This window comes from Anolis sagrei, chromosome 1 (genome assembly GCF_037176765.1).
Source record: "Anolis sagrei isolate rAnoSag1 chromosome 1, rAnoSag1.mat, whole genome shotgun sequence".
Classification (NCBI taxonomy): domain Eukaryota; kingdom Metazoa; phylum Chordata; class Lepidosauria; order Squamata; family Dactyloidae; genus Anolis; species Anolis sagrei.
This window is the reverse complement of record NC_090021.1, coordinates 112,403,053-112,426,442: the sequence shown is the minus strand read 5'-3', so window position 1 is coordinate 112,426,442 and position 23,390 is coordinate 112,403,053. Positions and strand designations below refer to the sequence as shown.

At 35.7% G+C, this 23,390-nt stretch overlaps 1 protein-coding gene across 49 annotated transcripts in view; it reads left to right on the top strand.

Moving 5' to 3' along the window:
* The window catches only part of RIMS1 (regulating synaptic membrane exocytosis 1), a 291,550-nt gene that overhangs the window by 209,421 nt on the left and 58,739 nt on the right, over positions 1 to 23,390 (top strand). For 23 of the 49 annotated variants that reach the window (XM_060752859.2, XM_060752857.2, XM_060752858.2 and 20 more), the window contains 5 exons: positions 5,909 to 5,992; positions 9,790 to 9,870; positions 12,106 to 12,177; positions 17,672 to 17,784; positions 22,655 to 22,684. In XM_060752859.2, the coding sequence (XP_060608842.1) occupies positions 5,909 to 5,992; positions 9,790 to 9,870; positions 12,106 to 12,177; positions 17,672 to 17,784; positions 22,655 to 22,684 (380 nt within the window). The remainder of the gene's footprint in view (positions 1 to 5,908; positions 5,993 to 9,789; positions 9,871 to 12,105; positions 12,178 to 17,671; positions 17,785 to 22,654; positions 22,685 to 23,390) is intronic. The other 26 variants (XM_060752890.2, XM_067467911.1, XM_060752901.2 and 23 more) reach the window with 6 other exon arrangements.

Genomic DNA, 23,390 nt, shown 5'->3' with positions numbered 1-23,390 from the left:
ATATTGGGGCAGGCTGCAAAACTGACTTCAAAGGCAAACGTAATCAAATATGATCATACTCAGAAAAAGGCTATGTTCCCCGAATACCCAACTCTAGATCTTAGATGCTGGTGAAAGGAAAGTCTCAAATGCAATTGATTGCCTGCTCTGTTATTACTCTATGTTTGCATCCTTTCTGTTCTCTATTAGTAATGTTTTGAAAGTAAGTATGGATTAGTGAACTCCTGACTCAGATCCCATCTATTTCTTATGCCCAGTTTAATCCATGTTTTTCCTTGGGAAGGAGTGGGCACAGCATATTCTTGGCCATTGCTTCTATATAACATGATAAACTGAGTCGAAGAACCCTCAGATCTAAACACGCAAGACCTGAACAGGGATTTTGATGACAATGTTACTTGGAGGACTCTCATTCATGCGGTTTCCATAGGTCGAAGTCAACTTTACAGGCAGTTAACATCAACAATAAATGGATCTTATACAAGGGCTTCTGTGCATATAACTCCTAATCCATGCATTTTGTCTTCTCTCCCACCCATACGGCCAGGGGCAAAAAAAGGCCACAGAAGATAATATAATATAAATCAAAACTTTGCATGTCTGGCTCCTCCCACAGTTTATTGTGGTGTGCTTGACATTTTGTGCTATACACAGTACATTTCACTTCCAAGTTGAGAGCATTCCTTTACCTGGAAGTAGGTCCCATTCAATTATTTGACTAGGCATCAGTGGCAGGTGGTAACTGCAGGGCGATGAATCTGTTCTTATTTGTAGTCCAAACATTAAAGGAGACATGCAAGATGCTGAACCTTATCCTTTAAGTTGGTTGAGCACCTTAAGCAGAACAAAGCAAATTCACCATACCTGATGTGGATCCCACCAACTACCAGTGGTAGAAGTGTATGAGCTTGCACAGCTATTACTTTGCTCACTCCTTATAAATATATGATTTGGGCCTTAATTTCTCTGCAAGCATCCTGCTGTTGTCTATTCAGTGTAATGTCTTGTTATATAGAGAATGTCATTGTGTTCAGCAATATATTTCTTTCAGAGGGATTGTGTATATTACTATATCTTAAGTGGTAGAATAGTGCTTGGAGGTCTTGTTTCACAAAATATTTTGGATAATTCAAAACAGTTCCCTTGCCTGTGCATTTTATACACATTTGATATATTTTTGAAGCAGCATATTTATAGTCTATAAACTATATTTATATTCTTTTAGCTTGACACTTGGCAAGTTGAATCAGCTATTATAGGAGATGAACAGTCATCTGTAACATTAACCCAGATACTCTGGCTTGGCTGCAAAATATCATGTAGAATTTTATACAGTATATAAATCAAACAATAAAGTTTCATTCATCTATACATGCCTGTGGTACAGAAACTGCACATAGTGTAAATTTAGGAAAGTGGCGTGCTCATAGTCTCATGTGGAATGATGGCATTGGCGGCGAGCCTTGTTTTCCCATTAAGGGCATCACATTAAAAGCCTCCATCTATTACCCTACATGGTAATAGGTCAGTACAGCTGACAGTCAGCACTTGGCTGACCACACCGAACTAATGTTTTTTTACTATAAGAAACAAGTAAATAGATGCATTGCTGCTGTTGCAGTAGGCAAGAGAGTCTTGAGGGCATTGTATCAATTCTAAACATCAACACGAATATTTGCACCTTCAAGATTATATAAGGGGGGGGGGGGGAAGCTTTTTTTTTTTAAAAAAAAAAACAACAACAACATAAGCCACTGCAAACTATTTTTTTCATCTTCAGTTCTTGCAACTGGCAGGAGATCCCCTGTACAGTACTGTACTGTATCTCCCCTATAACACCAAATATCAGGCCTTTTCCATTGCTTGTCTCCCAGATCCTCTGTAAGTTTCCAAGCTTGCATCTCATAACACAATAAGCAAAACAAAAAAAAAAAAAAAACCTGGATGGGAAGCTGGAGAGAGACATGAGGATCTGTGAAATGGTAGCAGTGATAGATTCATATCAAGCACCATGTTTGGATTAAATGAATTTTGTGTTTAGATTTGGGCCCCACCTCCAAGATATCTCAGTATGTAAAAATACTCTAAAATTTGAGCAGTTGGAGGGGGGGGGGGGGGGGAACGGAGGACCTGAAATGCAAGCCACTTCTTCTCCCAAGTATTTCAGATAACTGAATCCAAATTTGTAATGTATTACTTTTGTCGTTACAAAGACAGAGCAGGTTTACTTTTGCAAATAAGGTAATTTGTGACATACATCTCTTTCTTATGTAATAAATAGAGTTCACTTCTTACCTGTCCATTACTTTGGAGGATCCAAAAAGCTTCTGAAGACATTTTGAAGATCTGATCACCTGAATTTAGGTCATTTCTTATGTTTAAATATTTATTTCCTAAAAATGGACCTAAAACAACAAATGGTACAATGACTAATTTAAAAGATTATTCTAAATCCCATGGTAAGTTTTGAGGAGTAGTATGTAATAAGTTCTACAAATAATTAACTTTTAAAAAGTAATTTTTCAAGCTTAACTGTTTTAGACTGATCTTTAGGGTCATTCTGCACATAACATGGCTGGTTGGTTTGCTTCTAAGTGTATACTCAGCAGCCTGTGGTAGCCAATCCTGCCTCCTGAATTAATATATTGGTGTAAGAGATATTTTTTTCAATAATGCCTCATTTATTGATTACTTTTTTAGATTACTACCTTCAAAACTCCTAGGCATATACCTAAAAACCATAATGCATTAATCTTTGGATTCCTGATCATGAAGTGACATCCATTGTGGTATCCTATCTTTCTGAACAAGATGACAATATTTCTAGGTATATTCCGGTAGTATATGAAACAGAAAATTTTGAAACAGGGATCCCCTAACTTTATTCTAAATCTTTGTGTCCCTGCTGATAACCTTGGTGATGAGATAACCATGAATTTCAGTCCTGCTCCCTGGAAATGACTGTTCCAGACCAAAGTAGTCCTAAGAATGTACCTTGAGTCACTTCCTCATAGTGATTGCTTGGATTTCAAGTTTCAAAGAGTCACTTCCTTATAGTGATTGCTCATATTTCCTAGAACTTTTCAGGGTATTCAGAAGATAGACTCGGAAATTCTGTTTGGAATTTACATAATTGTAAATGGATTTAAAATTGTGTGGTGATGTGACGTCCAGAGCCAGTAGGAAACTGGTGTAGTGTTATTATGTAGCAGAGCCAGCAAAGTGCCCGATAGGTTCGCAGTCCACAATAGGAACCATGTACACCATTCACAGTACACATACTGGTCCAGATGAACATTGGACACCAACACACATTGGGAGCTCTTTCTATTGTATTGTTATGCCTCTTTGCAATTCAGTAACATGGTCTCCAAGTGTCTCTGCTACATGGCTAAATATGTGTAAAGTTAGATAATGTAATGGGTCATATAAGATTTCAGCAGACTTTTGCATCTTGACTGCATATGCTGTTGTGAGAATTGTCTGACTGTGACTTCTGTCTGAGTGTGCTTCTTACTTGGATGCAGTCTTCCAGTTGTGTATGAAGTGTGTATGTTAGTTACGCAGGTTGCTGTGATTTATCATTGCTGTCAGTTCTGGAAACCTACTCTGTTGCATGTTGTTCCACATTTTAATTGAGCACATTATGTTTCATGGCATTAAGACATAACGTGTGAAATCATGTTTTTTTTCAGATATCAAAATGCACATTATTTCACTGTAATGTTTTTTCTCATTTTAAAACTAAACAAGATATCAGCATATTAAGGGCTTTGAGTGCACTGGTATCCTCAATATTCTTCAGCAGCTGCTTACTAACAACCTCCTAAAATACCCAAGCAATTTTACTAATATGCCGCAATGCTTCCTCTTCCCAAAGTAGTTTGCTTATACTCAGTGTTTTTAAAAAGTGCTCTTTAATCCATAAACTGGAAAGTACTGCAAAAAGTGCAGCTAATATCAAGAAGAGTTTGCTTAAAATGTTACACTGCTAAGAGAACCTATTATTTGTTTTTGTTATAAAAATCTGGTTCATTTTGTCAACTGGTTCTTGGCACACAGCTTGTTGAAGTTTAGTATTCCTCCTATGAAAGGATCAGGCAGGTTGGTTGAGGTTGTAATGCACTTTGCAATCATACCCCAATATGCTTATTACTATACAGCCTGCAGAAATAATTAGGCACTAATAATTAAGCAATAAATATGGCTCTGGATATAAAACAGAGTATCTGCACTGTCATGTGCTGATTATTATCTTTTCATCATAGTTCACTGGGAGCCAGTGTGGTGAAGTGGTTTGAGTATTAGCCTAGGACTCTGAAAATCAGATTTTAAGTCTCTGTTCAGCCATGGAAATCTACTCAATGATTTTTGAGAAAGTAACATATTTTCCCATATCCATATTCTTTTAAAACTGTTTTCTCCAGAAGAAGATTAATATGGAGGGCAACTGTGATTTATCTGGAGGGCAGAAGAATCATAGTTACCCCTCCATATTGTTGAATTTCATTTTTGTAGAATGGATTTGCAGATTTGATTAATATGTTCTCAATAGGGATCCCTAAATCATTCAGGGCTGGGTGACATTTCTCTAGGAATCTCGAGGCCCCCTACCACAATTCCATGGCCAACTTCTGGCATGCATTGACCATAGAGTTGCCCTGGAGGATCTAAAGACTCAAAGAGATATGCTCTCTAAGGTTAAAAAACATGTTCATAGTTTTTACACTTTGGCAGGGGTCCTGCACTCCTAACACCTGCAAAAAGGAGGGCCTACTGTAGTGCACTCCTCACATTTGTTCAACACAATTTTATAATACCAAACAATGAAGAATAGTAAACCACTGAACGTTTTTAAACAGGCAAGCTTATCAAAAATAGTAGGAGAGGGAGAAAAAGGGAGAGAAAGAAAACAAACCTCTGCTTTTGTAATGTCAGTTCCACATGTCTGTTTATTATTTGCTTCTTTCAGTCTCTGTTCCAATTTCTGTGACTGCAGACAATCAAGAAAAATAAATGAATAATTATTAATGTCACAGATAGGAAAGTGGGTTATTTTCAACAAACAGAATGCAGTAAGCATAAATTATTTCCGCAATGTGGGGGTTACAGAAAATATATACAGAAAGATATATTGTGAGATGGAAAAAAGGTGATTGAGCACAGCACTTGAGTGACAAGTGGGCAGGATTCTCTAAAGCTAAGAAATAGCAGCTGCTGGTAATATACTGAATGATCACAAAGTAGTAGCATATCAAGGAGCATAATGTAAGTTTATAGCAGCTCAATTGATATGTCTTCACAGAGCTGGAGAGACATGCTGAGATCCCAGAGTCCTACTACCAGTCGAGATATATGAGTCTAGATTTCAATCTCAGGATAAAGATTTTGTTTCAATGCCCAGCTAGGAGATCTGAGGAAAAGAAACTGCTGTATCTAAGAACCACACTCTATACTTAGCAGTGTAACATTGTGCTTGCATTTTGCTAGCGCCAAAATATCATTCACATTTATTCAGTTGATTAAAGAAGCAAACAATGAACAGGCTGTAGTCATATGACTAACCTAAGTCAAGCTAGTGACCTTTAAATGTTTAATTAAAACCATTGATACCTTGGCAATAATACTGAAATTTTAAAAAGAATTAATTTGTAACTGCAGGTAATATTATTTTATTGAATAACCAAAGAAAGTACACCACTGTGTAAAGGACTGTAGTCTTGCTGTGGAAAAATATTTGCAAAATAGATCTTGATTCAATAACTGCAAAGTTTTTTAAAAGTAGGAAAAGTAAATGCTGACTTTTTGTGGTACTTTCCAGTTTCCTTGCAAACCCTCTCTACTTCCTTTAAAAAAATCATATATTAAATGTTGTGTTTTTTTCCTATTTTGTTGGATGAATCAACAGACATAGATGGTCTCCGTCTCTAGATAGGAGACGGCCTACTAGTCCCCGGATTCATATCCAACATGCATCTCCGGAGGATGACAGGTACTAGTCAGTTCCTCCTAACTGCAAAGTGACTTGGTGAATCTTGCAGGTGCATTTTTGAAAGACATGTATTTAAAATTCCAGATGACAGGAATCCTGGTTCAAATGCCATTCCTGAGTTCCAGGCCATGATTATACAAGTAAAACAGCTTTGATTGTTCATAAGTTAAATATATAAAAATATGCCACCTATTAAATAGCCCAACAACAACAACAACAAAATAATTTCTTGGTGTCTTGGTTTTTAGGCCCATTTCTGGGGTTATTTGGGGCACTGATTCAGAAAATTGCATTGGATAGACTTCATCCATTCTATTTTTTTAGATATGGTTACCATGGTTTTCTATGGGCGAGCAGCTAAAGATTGGTAAATGGCATCCGTATCTCAGGAAACTAGAGCAGATGGGGGGCACTGGTGCCATTTTTGGAAACAGCAGGTCAAATGTACCCAGAAACAGGTCTTAACATTTGAGGCACCAAAATGTGTTTATATGAATAGTTTAATCCACCATAGCTGGCTGTCCTGAAAAGAAAGCACTGGTTGACATCGTACTGAAGATTTATAGAAATACCCTTCCTAGCTAAGAATTTGAAGTTTGACTCTTGAGACAACATGATCTGGAATTCCAAATTTAGTATTTCTTATAAGGATAAGAAATTCATAAATCCGAGGGAAATGAAAGAAAGGAATTAAAAACCCTTCTAGCTGATGAGGAATACTGAATTTAAAGCAGCTCCCCAAACTGGTCTTAGTACAAATTATTTGGATGTTGTTCTGTTACAAACATGAGTGCTTTCTCTTAAGTTCTTTGCAGAAATTATGAATCTACAGTATGCTTCCTTCCTACTCAATAATAAGATCACTGTGCAGATTATTATTTCAATTTGGTATTTTATAATTCATTCAGGCTGAATTTCAGCAAAACAAGTCCACTAGTAAGTAAATCCCATTCAACCCTGTAAGGATTTGTTCATAGGTTGCACTCTAGTATGTAGAATTCAGCCTGTTTCTTTTCAGAACAACTTCTAGAAGCCATAATGTAGAAAAGTTACCAGTAGGCTTACTTAAACTTATTCAGACAAATTGTTTTAAGTCTCCCTGCCCTATAGCTGGACTGTAGCCTAAATACTGCATCCCCATCAGCACTATTGGAAGCCCCCGGTGACGCAGTGGGTTAAACCCCTGTGCCGGCAGGACTGAAGACCGACAGGTCGCAGGTTCGAATCCGGGGAGAGGCGGATGAGCTCCTTCTATCAACTCCAGCTCCTCATGCAGGGACATGAGAGAAGCCTCCCACAAGGATGATAAAAACATCAAATCATCCAGGTGTCCCCTGGGCAACGTCCTTGCAGACGGCCAATTCTCTCACACCAGGAGTCACTCCTGACACGACCAAAAAAAAACAAAACAGCAATATTTAAAAAAAATGGGAAAAATCAATGGTATGATATGTTTTTTGTAATCAGATGTTTCCTAAGTAAAAATTCTAGAGACTCCAGGGTTTTCTTAACAATTCCGGTGCTTTAGATTTCTCCTGATATGCTGATTGGCCAAATGTGATATCTGTAGACATTCTTTCATTGGCTTTTTGTTGTCGTCTTTGGTTTTCTTATTTGATTCATAATGCAATACTGTACTTGGATTATAAACATAGCCTGTATGTTGTGAAATAAATAATGCTGATTTATCTATCAGACCTTAACTGTTAAAATCAAAGGTCATCACAAAACAGGAGAAAGAGCATGGCCACTAGATAGATCAACGCAAATATAGACAAACAGAATATACATGATTTCCAAATTGGATATTTAATAGATTTGTTCTCACCAAAAATGCACATTTCCTTAAAATCTGACAGAACAAGAAAGAAATCCATACAAAAATATATCACTTATTAATTAAAGTGTGGAATTACTAATTTTCTCAATCTCAAAGCCCCTCTCCCTGCTTGATTGTGAGAATATCCCCCAGCCTTATCATTCATAGGTCTTCAAGGCTTGTAACTTCACATGAAGTCATGTTTCAAAAAAGAAAAGACATGCATATTATATATTTTAAAAGAAGAATGAAGCATAGATCAGCATTTCAAATGTGTTGATCCAGATGACAGATCATGTCCCACAGTCTTCAAGTACTAAAGCTTTATATCTGCACTGAAGAAGTTAGGTTTTCATTGTGCCAGGTTACAGTGGAAGGCTTTACATCTAACAGCAACAACAATAAGAAGGCAAAGGGAATGAAATTATAGTCCTTTCCATTATGACTAACATTTTCTTTTCTGCTAATACTCCAGTGACCCGATAACATTTTTTCTGTCTTACATATTTGTTTGTTTGTTTGATAGCTCAACCTTTCTCCAAAAAATCTGTTTCTTGGGTGGTTTACAACATGAAAACAATTAAATTACAGTTTGAGTATCTCTTTGCCGAACTTCTTGGGACCAGAAATGTTTTGGATTTTAGTGCCCCCCCCCCCCCCCCGATTTTGGAATACATTGATATACACACAGTGAGATGTCCTGGTGATGGGACTCAAGTCTAAACACAAAATTCATTAATGTTTCATATATACCTTATTCACATAGCCTGGAAAATTTTGTTCATGAAAAAGGTTTGGGTACACTGAACCATCAAAAGCAAACTGTTCACTAACACAGCCTCCGAGGTGGACAATTTTGGTTTCAGAATTCCGGGTTAGGGATGCTTGATTTGTATGTATACATGCACCGAACTGCTAAAATAATTAGGGCTGGATCTACATTGCCATATAATGCCATTTGAGTCTTCATCATATGGTTCTACACTGACCATACAATGCAGATTCAAAATGTATTGTATGGCAGTGTAGATCCAGCCTTAGATGTCTTTCCTTAAAACCAGTTCCCCAAAGTCTGTTGGAATAAAAAAATATTTGCTTCTCAATGGAGGGACAAAACAGGTGGAACTAACCTAGTTTCCTTTAAAAGGAGATTTCAGATGAGCCCAGGAGCCACCATTTAGAGGACCCCACTAATTGTGGCTACATGGGGGGTGAGTCCCAGGAAAAGACTTCGCCTGAAGATCTCAAAGACCAGGCAGCCTAGTGTGGGAGACTTTGATGCTTCAGGTAGCCTGGACACGAGGGACCATTGAGAATTTTTAATATAATTGTTGGGTGACAATACAAAACATACTCTATCAGCATCCAAAAACTGCGTTCATATATACTGTAATACACAAAAGGTACGGGAAAACCATGATAGAATCATAGAGTTGGAAGAGACCTTGTGGGCCATCCAATACAACCCTCTGCCAAGAAGCAGGAAAATTGCATTCAATCAAACTAATAATGAAAGAAAGATGAAAACATGATAGGGATGTTCAATAATTTTTATAGTATTACATTTACTTTGAAGCACAGTCTAAGCAAAAATGTATTAAAATGTAGTGAACATATATTTTAGAAAATCTAGTTCCTAAAATATCTCCACCAGCTTTTAAGAAGGAATAATGAAAGAAGGTACCAAATAAAACATTCCGATGAGGGCATTCCACATATGGAAAAGAAGACATTATATCAGATGATGTATTCTTGTCTTAAGCCTTTATTAATGTTTTGTGTTATTATTGTTACATCATATATTATTTTTAACTTTTCATAAATGTTCCTTGGATGTAATATGGGAATGTTCATGGGTCATAGAGAATATCTTGACTGCATGCCTCCATCTTCACTGCATGTGACCATCTCTCTGTTTCTATTCTGTTTCTATCCATTCTGTTGAACTTTCACTTCCATGTTTCCAATACTTGTGAAGAGCCACACCACCGCTGGAGTCTTGCATTCCAAAACAAGATACTTTAAACTTCCTAAGTGCTAATCCAGAAGAAACACAGAGGTATCCTTGTTAAATTATCTTGAAGTGTGATGTTCATTAAGTGTGAAATAGTGTTTTAAAACCATTATTATATTATTATGATTATTATATTATAAATGATTATACGTTTTTGGGCCACGTTTATTGTATTCAGCTTCATCAGCTTTATTAAATTCATTAATATATTTTAATTACTCATTAAATGCATCCTAAAAGTTCTTACTTGAACTCTCCTTCTGGATCGAACAGTAGGACACCAGTAATTTCAGTAATTACTGTGGAGTTTTGTGGCCTGGTGATTTGGGTCCTGGTGATCTCAGTTCACAAATTTTTGATAATGCACCAAGACACATACAATGTATAAGGACATGAATTACTATCCTAAAAACTCTATGTAGCTTAATGCCAGGGAATGTAGGGTTGTGAATCACAATAAAAATGCAATACTGACCTAGTACACTAAAGATGATCTGGTCATTACAAATCCCTGAGAAATAGCGTTATGGATATTCAAACTATTTCTTTATACGGAGGCATAATGTTCACATTAGACCTATAATGACATGAACAGATATTTACATCGCATCATCCTCATTGAATCTAAAGCAGCAAAATGCTCAAATAGATATCAAATTTCCTTGTTATGTTTCTTTGATCCAAATTGGTTGCTCACATATTTGCAAGCTTTCATATCCTACATATGCTAATGGTTGTTTCAAACCGGAGTGCTGTGATTCAAGTGTAAAAGAGATGACATTAACACAGCCTATTGGCACCTCATCTGTTCTCATCAACTATCTTTCTGGTGTCTGAACCTATGACAAACTTGTTCTGGATGTCAGTACAGAATGAAAAAAACCTGGGTAATAAAACAATGCTAATTTAAAAAATCCTGAAACTTGTTCACCTAGCAAAAATAAACTATTTTAATTTGGGTTCTTGTGGCCAGTTTGGTATCAAATAAATTATAAACTGATTACCGAGCTGAAATAGCTGGTGTCTTGCATGTGATTATGATGCTGATTTTCCCCTGGGTTTGAATCTGTAATCTGAAGATATCCAACATATTAAAAGTATTTTGGGGGTCGGGTTCAGCATCTTGGATAGTTCTTTTGAAGATCGGGATTAAATTGAGACAGGACATGGAACCCACAAGGTGCTACTGCAACTAGGTGGTGGACAGATTTTTTCCCCCAATTAGTTGGATTTTATCTTCTACCTACCCTTTCTGTTTTACCATTTGACCAGCAAAAATACATGGCATGTTGTAATCAATACATGGTGCCACATAATGCAACCTGGAAATAATGCATGCCATTGAGAAGCTACCAAGGTAGCATTGGTTAACTCTTCAGTACTTTGGGCTCAGCTTTGTAAAGCTCATGCAACTGACCCATCACTTCTGGCCCTGTGTCTAAGAAGATCTGCAAATGCTCTCAAATGCATGTTTGCATTGTTACCAGTAAGCAAAAACATGAACCATAGGGGGGGGGGGGGAGATTTCTCCTGATTGGGTCCATCATTTAACAACATCATCCAAGAACAACTTTTAAAGCTTTTGGGGCATTTTGTGTGCAAGCATTCTGTGATAGATTCTTCTGGAATGTTACAACCTTAGTAGTGTTTGGCCTAAATAACTGAAAAATACTGGTTCACTCTTTTTTTGAATTTCACATTAGTTTGAATTTCACAAGTGTTTTTCCCCCACACTTTTTAACATTTAATTGGACAATGTTTTCTATATTTCTGTTATTTGAAGATAAGACACAAAAGTAGTCAATTACCTAGTCACCAAGAGGAATGTGCTTAAATCCTTAGACTTTATGCTAAGTACTACTATGGAATGGAGTCTATAGTTTCTTGGCATCACAGGCTACTTGTAATCCAAGCTGGGGCTGAACAGGACCTCATTTTGAAATGGTAAGGTAAGACCCACATGGGCCACCAATGCCTGACCCTCACGTATAAGTGTATTCAAAAGACCTGAAACAACCAATGTCAAAGAGAGGTGTCATTTAGCTTTTTGTTTCTGTTCATAGTGAAGCTTTCTGTGCTTCACTATGTTGGTGGATAGGATTTTTTGAAAGGGCATATTCATTAACCATTCATAAAACCTAGTTTTGATACTTCCATCTGCTAGTTTGTTTTGCTTGAGTTACATGATGTAATTCCTGGATTGCTTTCTTTCTTTCTTTCTTTCTTTCTTTCTTTCTTTCTTTCTTTCTTTCTTTTTTTTTTTGGCATCTCATTCCACAGGCATTCCAGAAAGGTGGAAAGATATAGCAATCAAAAACAAACTAGGAAAGTCTCTGCCTCAGAAACAGAAAGGTAGGAATGATTCTACAATCTGCCATAACCACGTGCTTCAAGAATAATTCAGGCACATGATTGGAATTATGTGCACTTCCTCGTGTTAAACCCCAACTATCTAACCAAAACAATAATTGCTTATAAAGATATAAAACCATTTTATTTTTTTATTTTACTTTCTACCAGGTAATATTGTTCAAAATGGCATTTGGTTTATGGTGAAAAGGGAAATCCAATGCATGTGTAGTGATCTCAATAAGCCTTTTGGAGAGATCGAGAGGATCCTAAAGTCATGATGAACATTTTGGTGGGGATGGGGTAGGGGTTCACCATGAAAAATGCACATGCTAATTTGAGAAAGAAACTATACATTAGCCAATGACAATAATAAAAAGGTGAGAGGGGAGGAAACCATAAGACACTTAGCAAGAAACATTCAAATACAAAGATGGGTTGTATCTGATGGCATTAATTCTGCAATGCAGATGGAACCTCAGCCAATGGTGAGGAATTCTGAGTTACTGTTTAATAACTCGCTGTCCTCGTGATTTCTACTTCTAATTGTACCAAGAGACACTTTCAGTACTTTTGAATAAATATACTTGAATAAATCGATTGTGCTGCTCAGTGGTACATATTGCCGGACAAATACAGTTATAGGCAGGCCTGTAGCGAGGGGGTGGTTTTAGGGGTTCAACTCCCCCCCGAAATGTTTCAGATTTTTTTAAAAAAACCTGGTTTACTCATGAATTTTAACTGGTTAACCAAATCCCCATGCTAAGTCTATGAGATGCAAAAAATTAAGAGTCCCTCCAGAACTGTAAGCACTATCTCAAGCAAATATTGACAATTTATTCACACTGTCATTACTTGTAGCAATAGCCGATGTAGTGAAGCAACCAAGTTGGGTGTGTGTGTGTTGAATGCTCTCATTAAGGAGGCCAGACTTGGTGGAGGTGGTTGACAGGGGTGGAACTACAGGCTATTGAAGGCTGCTCTGCCCTCTGCTGTGCTCTTTGCTTCAGCGTGAGCTAGGAGGCAAGTTTCAACCCCTCCCCCCGAAATTTTCAACCCTCCCCGAAATTTTCAACCCCCCCCCCCGAAATTGTCAACCCTCCCCGAATTTTTTTTCTGGCTACGGCCCTGGTTATAGGATTGTGGTCTTGATTTTATATTCTTCATAATCTTCAAGTTCTCAATTCCTACAGATTAAGTACATCTTAATAGATGATTAGATCTAGTTCCTAAGGATGGCATTTTACCTTTTGAAAGAAGTATAACAGGATGATATCCCATAGTATCAATTTAACTTCTGATTCTGCCACCAATTCATTTTCCTTCTTATTAAATGAAAACTGAAAACTTTTTCCCATTCTCCTTCTAAGGAGGAAATCAGAATGGCACATTTCTCCTTGTACCATATTGCTGTTTCTCCAACTGATAAGATGCTTCTCCAGCAGTGTTGTTATATTGCCCAAAATGCCCATCCTGTTGCCATTAGCAATTACGCTCTGGGGTTAGGTTTGGGAAGGGTTTGGAAAGGACAGAGAACATTTGTTCAGGTTGTGCTGCTTTAGAAAACATAACAAGGTTGGTTTGAATGTAACTTAATTACTGAATTGAGCAAATTTAAAGTCCTTAATTCAAGTGCCCATTAGGTCTGTTATTAGAATATACTTTTTTAACAATGGACCTGAAGTCAAGCTGAGGTTAATCAGAAAATTCCCCTTTCCTTTTTCTTCTTCTTGTCAAATAATCACTAAGAATAAATTGATGCTAGTTTTGGCTAGAGGAGTGAGCCATCTACTGGAAGCAAACCATAAGCACCTGGAGTGTTCATAGTGCTTATTCTTTCCAATACAGATGCCTTATGAAATATTATATTCCTTTATACTTGGAGGTACCCACACAAGCCTCAGTTTTTTCACCTACTGCTCAGACACTTACTTCATGTGTGCAAGTGCATCGCTTTGCAGTAATAAAACTATTTCACTGAGTTGGTCAACACTTTAGTAAACCAGAAATTCACCCAAAATAGTGTTCCATTGAGGTTTTTTTCTCCTATTCTACAGTAGAAAATTCTTCTCCTACTTAATATGTCTCTTCAAACAATAAGTTGCTTGTATTCATGGTAGAGGTTAATCCCAAGTGGGCAAAGCTATGAACAGCCTTTTACCACTGAGTTATGATAAGCTATACAGTGGCCTGCTTCTAACTGCTTGGGGACAGAGACTGAATTTACACTTTATATGGATCGGTTAAGCACTGCATTATATAGTGAGTGTAGATCCTTATAATGTAGTTTAATTAAACTTTATTATACAGCTCTATACTGACCATATAGTGTAGTTCCAAACTGTATTATATGGCAGTGTAAATCAAGCCAGAGTTAATGTCCTGTAGACTCCTGGCAAGTAACAAACGGATGGTTATCATATGTATTGCTTTTCCCTGTTGTGAAAACTGTGGCATATAATGTTGCCAGCTTTATATGCATCTGGTTCTCCAGGTAACTAGAAACAACCAGCTGGAATGACCTTATGCAACAGCCATGCTGTTAATAATGATACGTTTTCACTCTCTGGCCTGAAACCAATAGTTTACTTGTTGAGAGTACCTACTCAAGAATGACAATATCATGGCAACCCATAATAGTGTCTAGTATAACCTAGAGCCAATATTCCATAACTGGATTTAGGATTTAGCATATACAGTCCTACTGATCCTACAGAGAGGCTTTAAGAAATTTTAATATATTTTTTTCAATTACTATGGTACTTTTTGAAATGCACAAGGAATTTATGGATTCATTTTAACTTGGAGGAAGTTTGACGTTCCAGGTTGATCATCCCTTATCCAGAATTCTGAAATCCAAATACTCCAAAATGCAAAATTATTCATCATGGTGGCTAAGATAGTGACACCTTTGCATTTTCAGATTGTTCAATGTACACAAACATTGTTTCACACACAAAATTATTTAAAATGTTGTATGAAATTACCTTCAAGCTATGGTATATATTAGACATTAATGGATTTTTTATTTATACTTGGGTCTCATCTCCAATATATTTTATTATGTACATTCATGCAAATACAGATGATCCAAAATAAAATTTAAAAAATCCAAAAAGCAAAACACTTCTGGTCCCAAGCATTTCAGATAAGGGATACTCAACTAGTTGTTATCTCAGTTCTTTTAATAGCTCCAAAATTCCAAATCTCTTTCTCTGTAATGAATGATAAAGTAGCTATGTGATAATTTACAAAGCAGATTTACAAAGAGATTAATGAATATTTTGGAGGCAGAGAATGATGGATTATATTGCTAGGGCAGATGGTATATGTATACACCTGAGTGAGTGAAATCTATATGCAGCTAATGATTGAATCAATATTTTCTTTTGGGCGTAATGTTTTAGAGTTCTACTAGCTTGTGTTACTAGACAGGGACTTCAAACCCCAAGAATCAATGCTCAACCAATCATTACTAGGGGAAAACATCACACTCACTCAAGGTTGAGTAAGCATTCTAGTGTCAAACCATTATGTTCTGTATATGATCTAACTCCTGGAGGGTCAGCAAATGTTAATGTGATGGTGTACTTTCTGGAGTACATGCAGTGCATTCACTCCTTCTGGCACCCCAGTACAATCTTCTTCCCTCCTATGGTTATCTACACCTTTCTCATATTCTCTGCTCAGTCTATCTCTGCAACCTGCATTGTTGAAATCATACAAAAGAGCTTTCTGCAATAGTTGAAAATCTGCTTGTCCCATTGTTTTGTTGTGTTATGCATTCATTTGAAAGCTTTCAGAATATTTCATTTTTTTCTTTTCTTTTGAAAATTTCAGTACAATCAAAGCCTGTTCAATCTATTTAAAAGGGCACGTTCTCACATTATGCATTTTCTTCATACTGAGTATGATGGTTGAAATCACCACATAATTCTAGATTTCTTATTATGATCTAGATAGGATTATCACATATATATGGAAGAGTGAGTAGTATGCCAAGAATAATGCAGGGACAAAGGAGACATACCCCTCTTAGGAGATGCAGTTGATCGTTTTTTTATTGATTTACCCTTGTTTCAGTTATGACCAATTTATTGTAGTAATTTCTCCTTCGGTGACACAGTCTCGCACATACTTGAAATGCCTATGACATTTTCTGGAAACACTGAAAAGAGAAATACTAATTTAATTCACTCAAGCCATGAAGTTAAAATGTTCATGTGAGGGAAATGCATGCAAACCAAAAACAACATACTTGAATCCTAAAAGGGATGTCACAGCTGATGATGTGCGAACATTCTTTGACTCTTGATTTACAACCGTTTTCCTATATAATATTGTCTAGTTCTGTAACATTATCCAAACTTGTAACTTTATACTGGTAATGTATTGAAGAGAGCATGGTTGCTTCCAATTGAATAAGAAAATTTGAATTTCATTGGTGATACCTTGGATAGATTTTAAATTCTGTTATTAGGTACTCCAAAGAATTACAAGACATACATTGATAATGTTATAATTCTGATGTTAACCAGTATTTATATTTTAACAAAGGAAATCAGGAGGAGAGTGTATCTCACTTGTGCCCACAGGCTATTGTGATCCAGTCTTACTATTTCATAACACCAGAGAATGAATCCACTTTAAATCTGGTTTCTGCCTCCTGCTGGGCTGTTAAAGGCTCCTCCCTAAACTACAAACCCCAGAATTCTGCAGAAGGCAGAAACTGGATTTAAAGTGGATTCATTCTCTGGTGTAATGAGGTCCTTGGATGGAGTAGAGCAGCTGTCCAAATAAAAACAACCTTGTGTTCTAGGTTTATACTGAAACAGATGTTTTTATTGATTTTAGTAATGAATGTATCTGTAATTGAGTGTGTTGTTTTATTCTCGCTTTAATGAATCAAAAGGAACTGTTTTAAAATGCTTTCTAAATTGTATACACTTAAACATAATAAAAGAGTATGTTCTGAATAGGACAGATATTAATAGTTTGTGACATATGTACAAAGAGAAAATATATGGACCAAAGTAGAACTCTCTTACCTTCTGATACAATTAACAATCAAATAATATGTGTGCTATATCCTCAATTTCAGGTGCTCCACAGATACGAATTCGTTCATTATAAGGGATGCTATTTAATCTCCCATATCTGACCATTGTATCAAGCTGTTTGAATCTAGCTCGAGTGTATACTCAGTTTTATCAGTTTTATCATATCTTATATTTATTTACTATATTGCTACAAGTGTCTTATTTTAACTTAAATAGAGTGCAATTAAGACTTATCAAGCCTTGTTGTTTGGTTTGGAATTGTGATGTGGCCTAAGGGCTAATCAATATTTTTGTAAAATAAAAATAAAATACAAAGACAAGATCTTTATTCACCATTTTGTAGATATTATAACAATGGTATTTCATTTAGCATCTATAATGTCTCATGGTACCGCTGTTTGTTACATAATCCCATTTAATCTCAATTCTGCTTGCAGAATGCACCAACCAGGAAGTCCCATGCAGTCGTCTCCAGCAGACACCCCATTCAGCAGCCGTAGGGGGAGGCAGCTTCCGCAAGTCCCTGTCAGGAGTGGCAGTATAGAGCAAGGTATCAAATGAGAAGTTTATAGTTCAAAATCTCAGGCTCATTTCCCTCCTTCCTCTTCCTCTACAGAAACATCTCGATCTTGTTTATCAATGCTTTATGTGTTTCTACAATAAAGCATTGCTTTATTGAATCATCAATGCTTTATTACTTTCTACCAATAAAGCAATGCTGTTCTACAAAAGTGGATTGCAAGATAGCAACGAGCAGTTGAGTATAGCATAGTTTTGTTTAAGAACTATATCTTGTGTTTCTTGCTCATGCGTGCATATTAACATCTTTTTATGCAGATAGTTATAGAAACTCGTGATCTTGTACATTCTTGGAAAAAAATCAGATTAAGATGATAAATATTAAAGCATCCTGTTTCTTCACTGATCATTAATTTTGTTTTGCCAGCTGGAACCTATCTATAATAATTTGCTGACAGAAATGTGAATTATACAAATAATATCCCTTTCTGAGCATGTCAGTGGTTAAGTGCAAAGGTGGAAAAATATACAACCAAGGGAAGCAAGAGCAACACACTACTATAAAAAATCTGAGATGTTTGGGAGATACTGGATAGTTCTTATTACCCAACAAGTATTAACATCTATGTTTTCAATCATATTTACCAGATTACTGAGGGCCAGGTGGAATTGCCTACTTAGATGGATAGCTGGTTAGGTTTACATTAGAAACCATACGTGTTGTTAGACTATTTATATTTTATTTACATAAAGTTAATTCAGAATGGAAAGAACAAATCAATGTCTTACATCCTTTGACATATGAGCATGTGTTGAGAATGTGTTCAGTTGTGAATCAGAGCCATACATTACTGAATAAAGAGAGTAAAATAGATTACTGAATGATTACCAACTATTACAAACAATAAGAATAATAACAACAGCAATGATAATAACAATAATAATGTATACATGTTGGAGACTTGTTCCACATTCCATACATTTATTTTCATGTGAGTAGTTTCTATTTTATGCTTATCATTTTGATGCATAAAATATTTCCCTTCTTGTTTCATATTATTGTAAAGTAGGGTCTCATTGTATTTTTAAAGGTAAATTGCCATTTACCCAATTGTACTTTTTAGGACTGTCACTGTGGAAACTGACCAAGAGAATGAGGGGAAGAGGTAACCTTGTGGATATTGATACATAACTTTTTTGACCGAATATAATAGGAGTATTATTGATCAACCAAAATGGGGCATAGGTTGTGGTTTGAAGTAAATTTTTCATGGCTATGAAGAGTCTTTCATGCGATCTTTTATTACTGAATAACAAGCTGGAATAATAACATCTGAGTTCAAATGATATCAACACAACTTGGTAATGTAGATTAATAAACCTAGAAAATTATATTGGTTTCAGCAATCAATAAACAAAGCATGGTTGGTCTTAGAGTTTGAATACACTGAAATTATCATTTACCGTGTTGGTAGAAATTTAGTCAGGTGAACCTGGGAAAAGATTTTCTAACTGGTTTCTAACCATATTGGCTTTCTCTTGTTGAAAGATGAGATTGTTCTATGAAAAGGTGCTATTCATGTGGTGCATATTTACAGCTGGTGGTAACCCATGTGGATCCATACATCTAGCTAGTACATTCCCTGTTTACCCCACCTACTTAGTAGACACACAGTGTTATCACTAGTGAAAATCAATGAACTGCTATGGATGGAACCTTTGATGAAGTGTCTAATTTAATGATTATATTGAATAGCATGTTCACCTTGTTGTCAAAGGCTTTCATGGCTTTAATCCCTGGATTGCTGTGAGTTTTTCAAGCTGTGTGGTCATGTTCCAGTAGCATTCTCTCCTAGTGTTTCACCTGCATCTGTGGCTAGCATCTTCAGAGGTTCTAATGTTCACCCTGTTTTCACAATCGGTTGTTCTTATCAATACACCATTAACCCAACTGCATATATAAAATGAGTTTGAGTGTGATTTTGTTCAGCTGTTACATTACTCCATTTAGCAGTCTTCTGGCTAGGAAGCCAACAATGTTGAGATCTCCAGAGCAGAAAACAAATTTCAAGTACACATTTATTGCCTCTGATCTCGATGGAACTGAATTTTCATGAAGTATCTTTGTGGGCCAGGAATAATTTCTCCACAATTAAGAGAGGGAAAAGACATCTGGCTAGTTTCAGTAACTATAACTATTAGTATTAGATGTATGTATGATGAAAGTATAGAAACTGAGAAATCTATGCATGGTTGAGGGGATATACGTTTCAATAAATCCTTACATATAGATTCTATAGCAGCACACCCATGTTAAAATCAAGGAGAAATTTAATTATATTTGAAAAACTCAACAACTTCAGAACCAAATAATACAAATGTAATATGGAGAGTTTCAGTAAGGCATGTCTATAAAGATGTTGGCAGAATTACATGTTGATCTGTCATTACAAGAATGGTTGATTTAGTATTATTTTCCCATTACATTTCACTAGATGTCTGACAAAGAATAGTTTCATGTATAATTAATCACAAATGCAACACTTTGGGGTGCATAAGGAAACATGAACACAATAGTGTAATGCTTCTATTGCACAAAACTGAAGAAACTGATTCTTAAGTAACTTTTCTCTTGGCTGATATGAACAAAAAGGATGTGTGGATATCCAAATAGGTTAGGTCTATACTAATTGTTCTATCAGAAGAGTGTCATTGATGGTAAAATGTGGTCATAAGACATGCTTTTCTTTGAATTAAATCAGTGGTGAAGAATTGAGTAAATTGTTCAGTTTTGTGCCTCTGCATTTTGATCTATTTTGACATTTGTAGTTCTTTGTAGCATACTGTAGTAGTTAACTCTGTGGAGATAGTATTATATTATTGCATATTCAGATAGAGCGTGCAACACTGTAAGTATGAATTGGGGAGCTGAAAAATGTGAAAGATATTAAACACAGGCAAGGGTTTAGAAAAAGTGTGCCATTAAAAATAGGGAATATTATTCCATTATTATTCATTATGGATCTCTGCACTTCTTTTGAACTTTTTGACCACCAAGGTGTGATTGCAGATATTTGTAATACCAGGGTTCCACTTTTTTATTTGTTATTTATGCATGGACTTGATTTGAAATCAAATTAATTTTTATGGAATGTAAATGTATCATGTGAAGATTATAGTTTGTGTGCAAGTGGGTTATGACAATTTCTTACTACTATCTCTTTCAAACATACTACTTCTCCCTGCATCAATATTATAGGATGATACTAAAGAGGTTCTCAAACATGTTTCTATAATGGTGTTGAATTAAATGCATTTAAACGTCTTGAGTTGTTAGCACACAAGCAAACATGCCATTTGAAAAAGTATTACTTTTCGAAATATCACTCTGATTGAACAGATGTATCATAACCAGTGAGTAAATTTATTCCATATTATTCAAATACAAACATTTTCTTGAAGGTATATAATTGTGTTAGTTGTAGATAATAACGATGAAGTGATAATTCTAGAATATCATAAGTCAGTAATGGAAGAGTATTTGTTTCTTTGCGGACATGTGTCCACTTCCTAGGTGGCTACATAATGTTTTATATAGAAATATAGGGCCATTGTATTGATTTAGTTATCAGAATAAGAATTCTGACAGGAATGTCTCAGATTAGCCTCTTAATAGGAAAAATCATTTTTTTATTGTTCAAATTCAAGTGTCTTTGTGTTAATTCTTTTATGTAATTTGGCTTGTTTAAAATAGTTGATTCTGATTTGGAGAGAATGAAATGCAATTCCCTATAGAACTACAATAGTTGAAAAAACAATATGAATAACCGTATCTAAATAGTCTTCATTATAGATTTCAGATGGAAGAACTCTATTTTTTTAAGATGACTTATTTCTTATTCACATCAATACATTGTTTAAGTGCCTTTTGGTATTTTGTTTTCAGATTATACTAACATTCATTGTGAGCATGGTATGAAAAAACATCTGGGAGGGGGGACATATATTCACATATAGGTGCACTTATTTAAAAAGCGAATATGTGCTATCAAAGGAGTAAAAATTTTAAATAAAACTATTTTTGGAAGGGGTTTGTAAGGGGGTTGTAAAAAGTATGATAATTGTTACTTTAAAAGTCACTAAATATTTTTACATCAATTCAGTCTTTTGTTACCATACTTCCATGGGTGCTTTACTCTTTGTGTGTGTGACTGTGTGCTTCCATTGTTTTGCAATGCAAATTTTGTTTTCGTTGTGTTGAAGTAAACTGGAGAGTGCTTTCTGAAATGGTCACATATTTGTGAAATACTGGTCTCATTAAGTCCAATACATGAGTACACTTAATATGGAAATGGATTAAAAGGACATATTTGCAGCAATGTGTGTTTCAAACCTATACATAAAACACTTTAATTTTGTTTTAGTATAAAAATTTTCAAATGATGATGTGAAAAACTGAAAAGTGAAAACACATCTATTCACACTAGTGAACCTTTACACTGCAAGTTGTTTTCTTAAGCGCTTGACATGTCATTGAGATGTACCTTCGTTTTTTACAAACTTTGAACTTTGTTTTTGAAAAGTTGCCAATCACAGTTTACACCAATATAGATACTCGGGTTTCTTTTCAGATCAAACAAATCTTTCTCCTTTTAGAGCAATATTTAGTGTGCTTTTGAAGATGGTTTCAATTGATTTCAGCATGCCTAACTCTGTATCTGCCTCAGACTTTATTACTTACCATGGTTTTGCCATCCAAGTTTTCTCACACTAATTTTATGCATGCTGCAACAATACCAATAGCGTTTCTCATTCTCATGTATAACACCTTTTTGTCTAACTTTAAATTTGCTGATTTCTTTCTTTTGTTCCCATCATTCCGTGCATTTTATTCATTGAAGAGCAAGAACGTTTTAGCTCATCTTCAAAAGGTAAATATTCATGTCAATTTTACTAACACTTGTCATATTTTTTTTACCTTTATTCTGCACTAATTTCACATCAATCCATTTTTATAGATTACATTCAACTAAGAATGTAAATAAGTAGAAAACGTTATTTATCCTCATCTATATGTCTTTACATGGCTAGAATAGGTTTTTGTTCTAATCTTGGTTCATTTCTGACCCAAGTTAAAACAGACAATGTTAAATGGATTTTTATTTACTACTATTGGTAAGTGTCATGCAGTAAACAATAAGTACATGCCAAATAGTACTGCTTGAAGAATCCATACAATGCACAATATGTTGTCATTGAACTTCCTCCACCTTAGTTTTCTCTTCAGAGTTTTCTTTTTGGATTGCATTAAGCAGAGATCCCCTTTCTTCCTGAATGGGTCAACTATGGCTTACTAACAGGTAACAGGCCAGGATAATAAACTAATATGTGAACCTGGCTTATTTTTTACAGAAATGAAGCAGTGAATCATCATGTAAGAGAGGATAAAATTCAAAGACATAACTCTGTTAGTCTGAAAGTTCAAGGGAGAGAATGAAGTGGTAGTATAAGCCTTCATAGACTAATCCTACTTCCTCAGATCCATGGTGTGGCCTAGAACAACAGACAGATTGCCTAAAGTAGTGGTTCCCAACCTTTGGTCTTCCAGGTGGTTGACACTTCAATTCCCAGAAACTC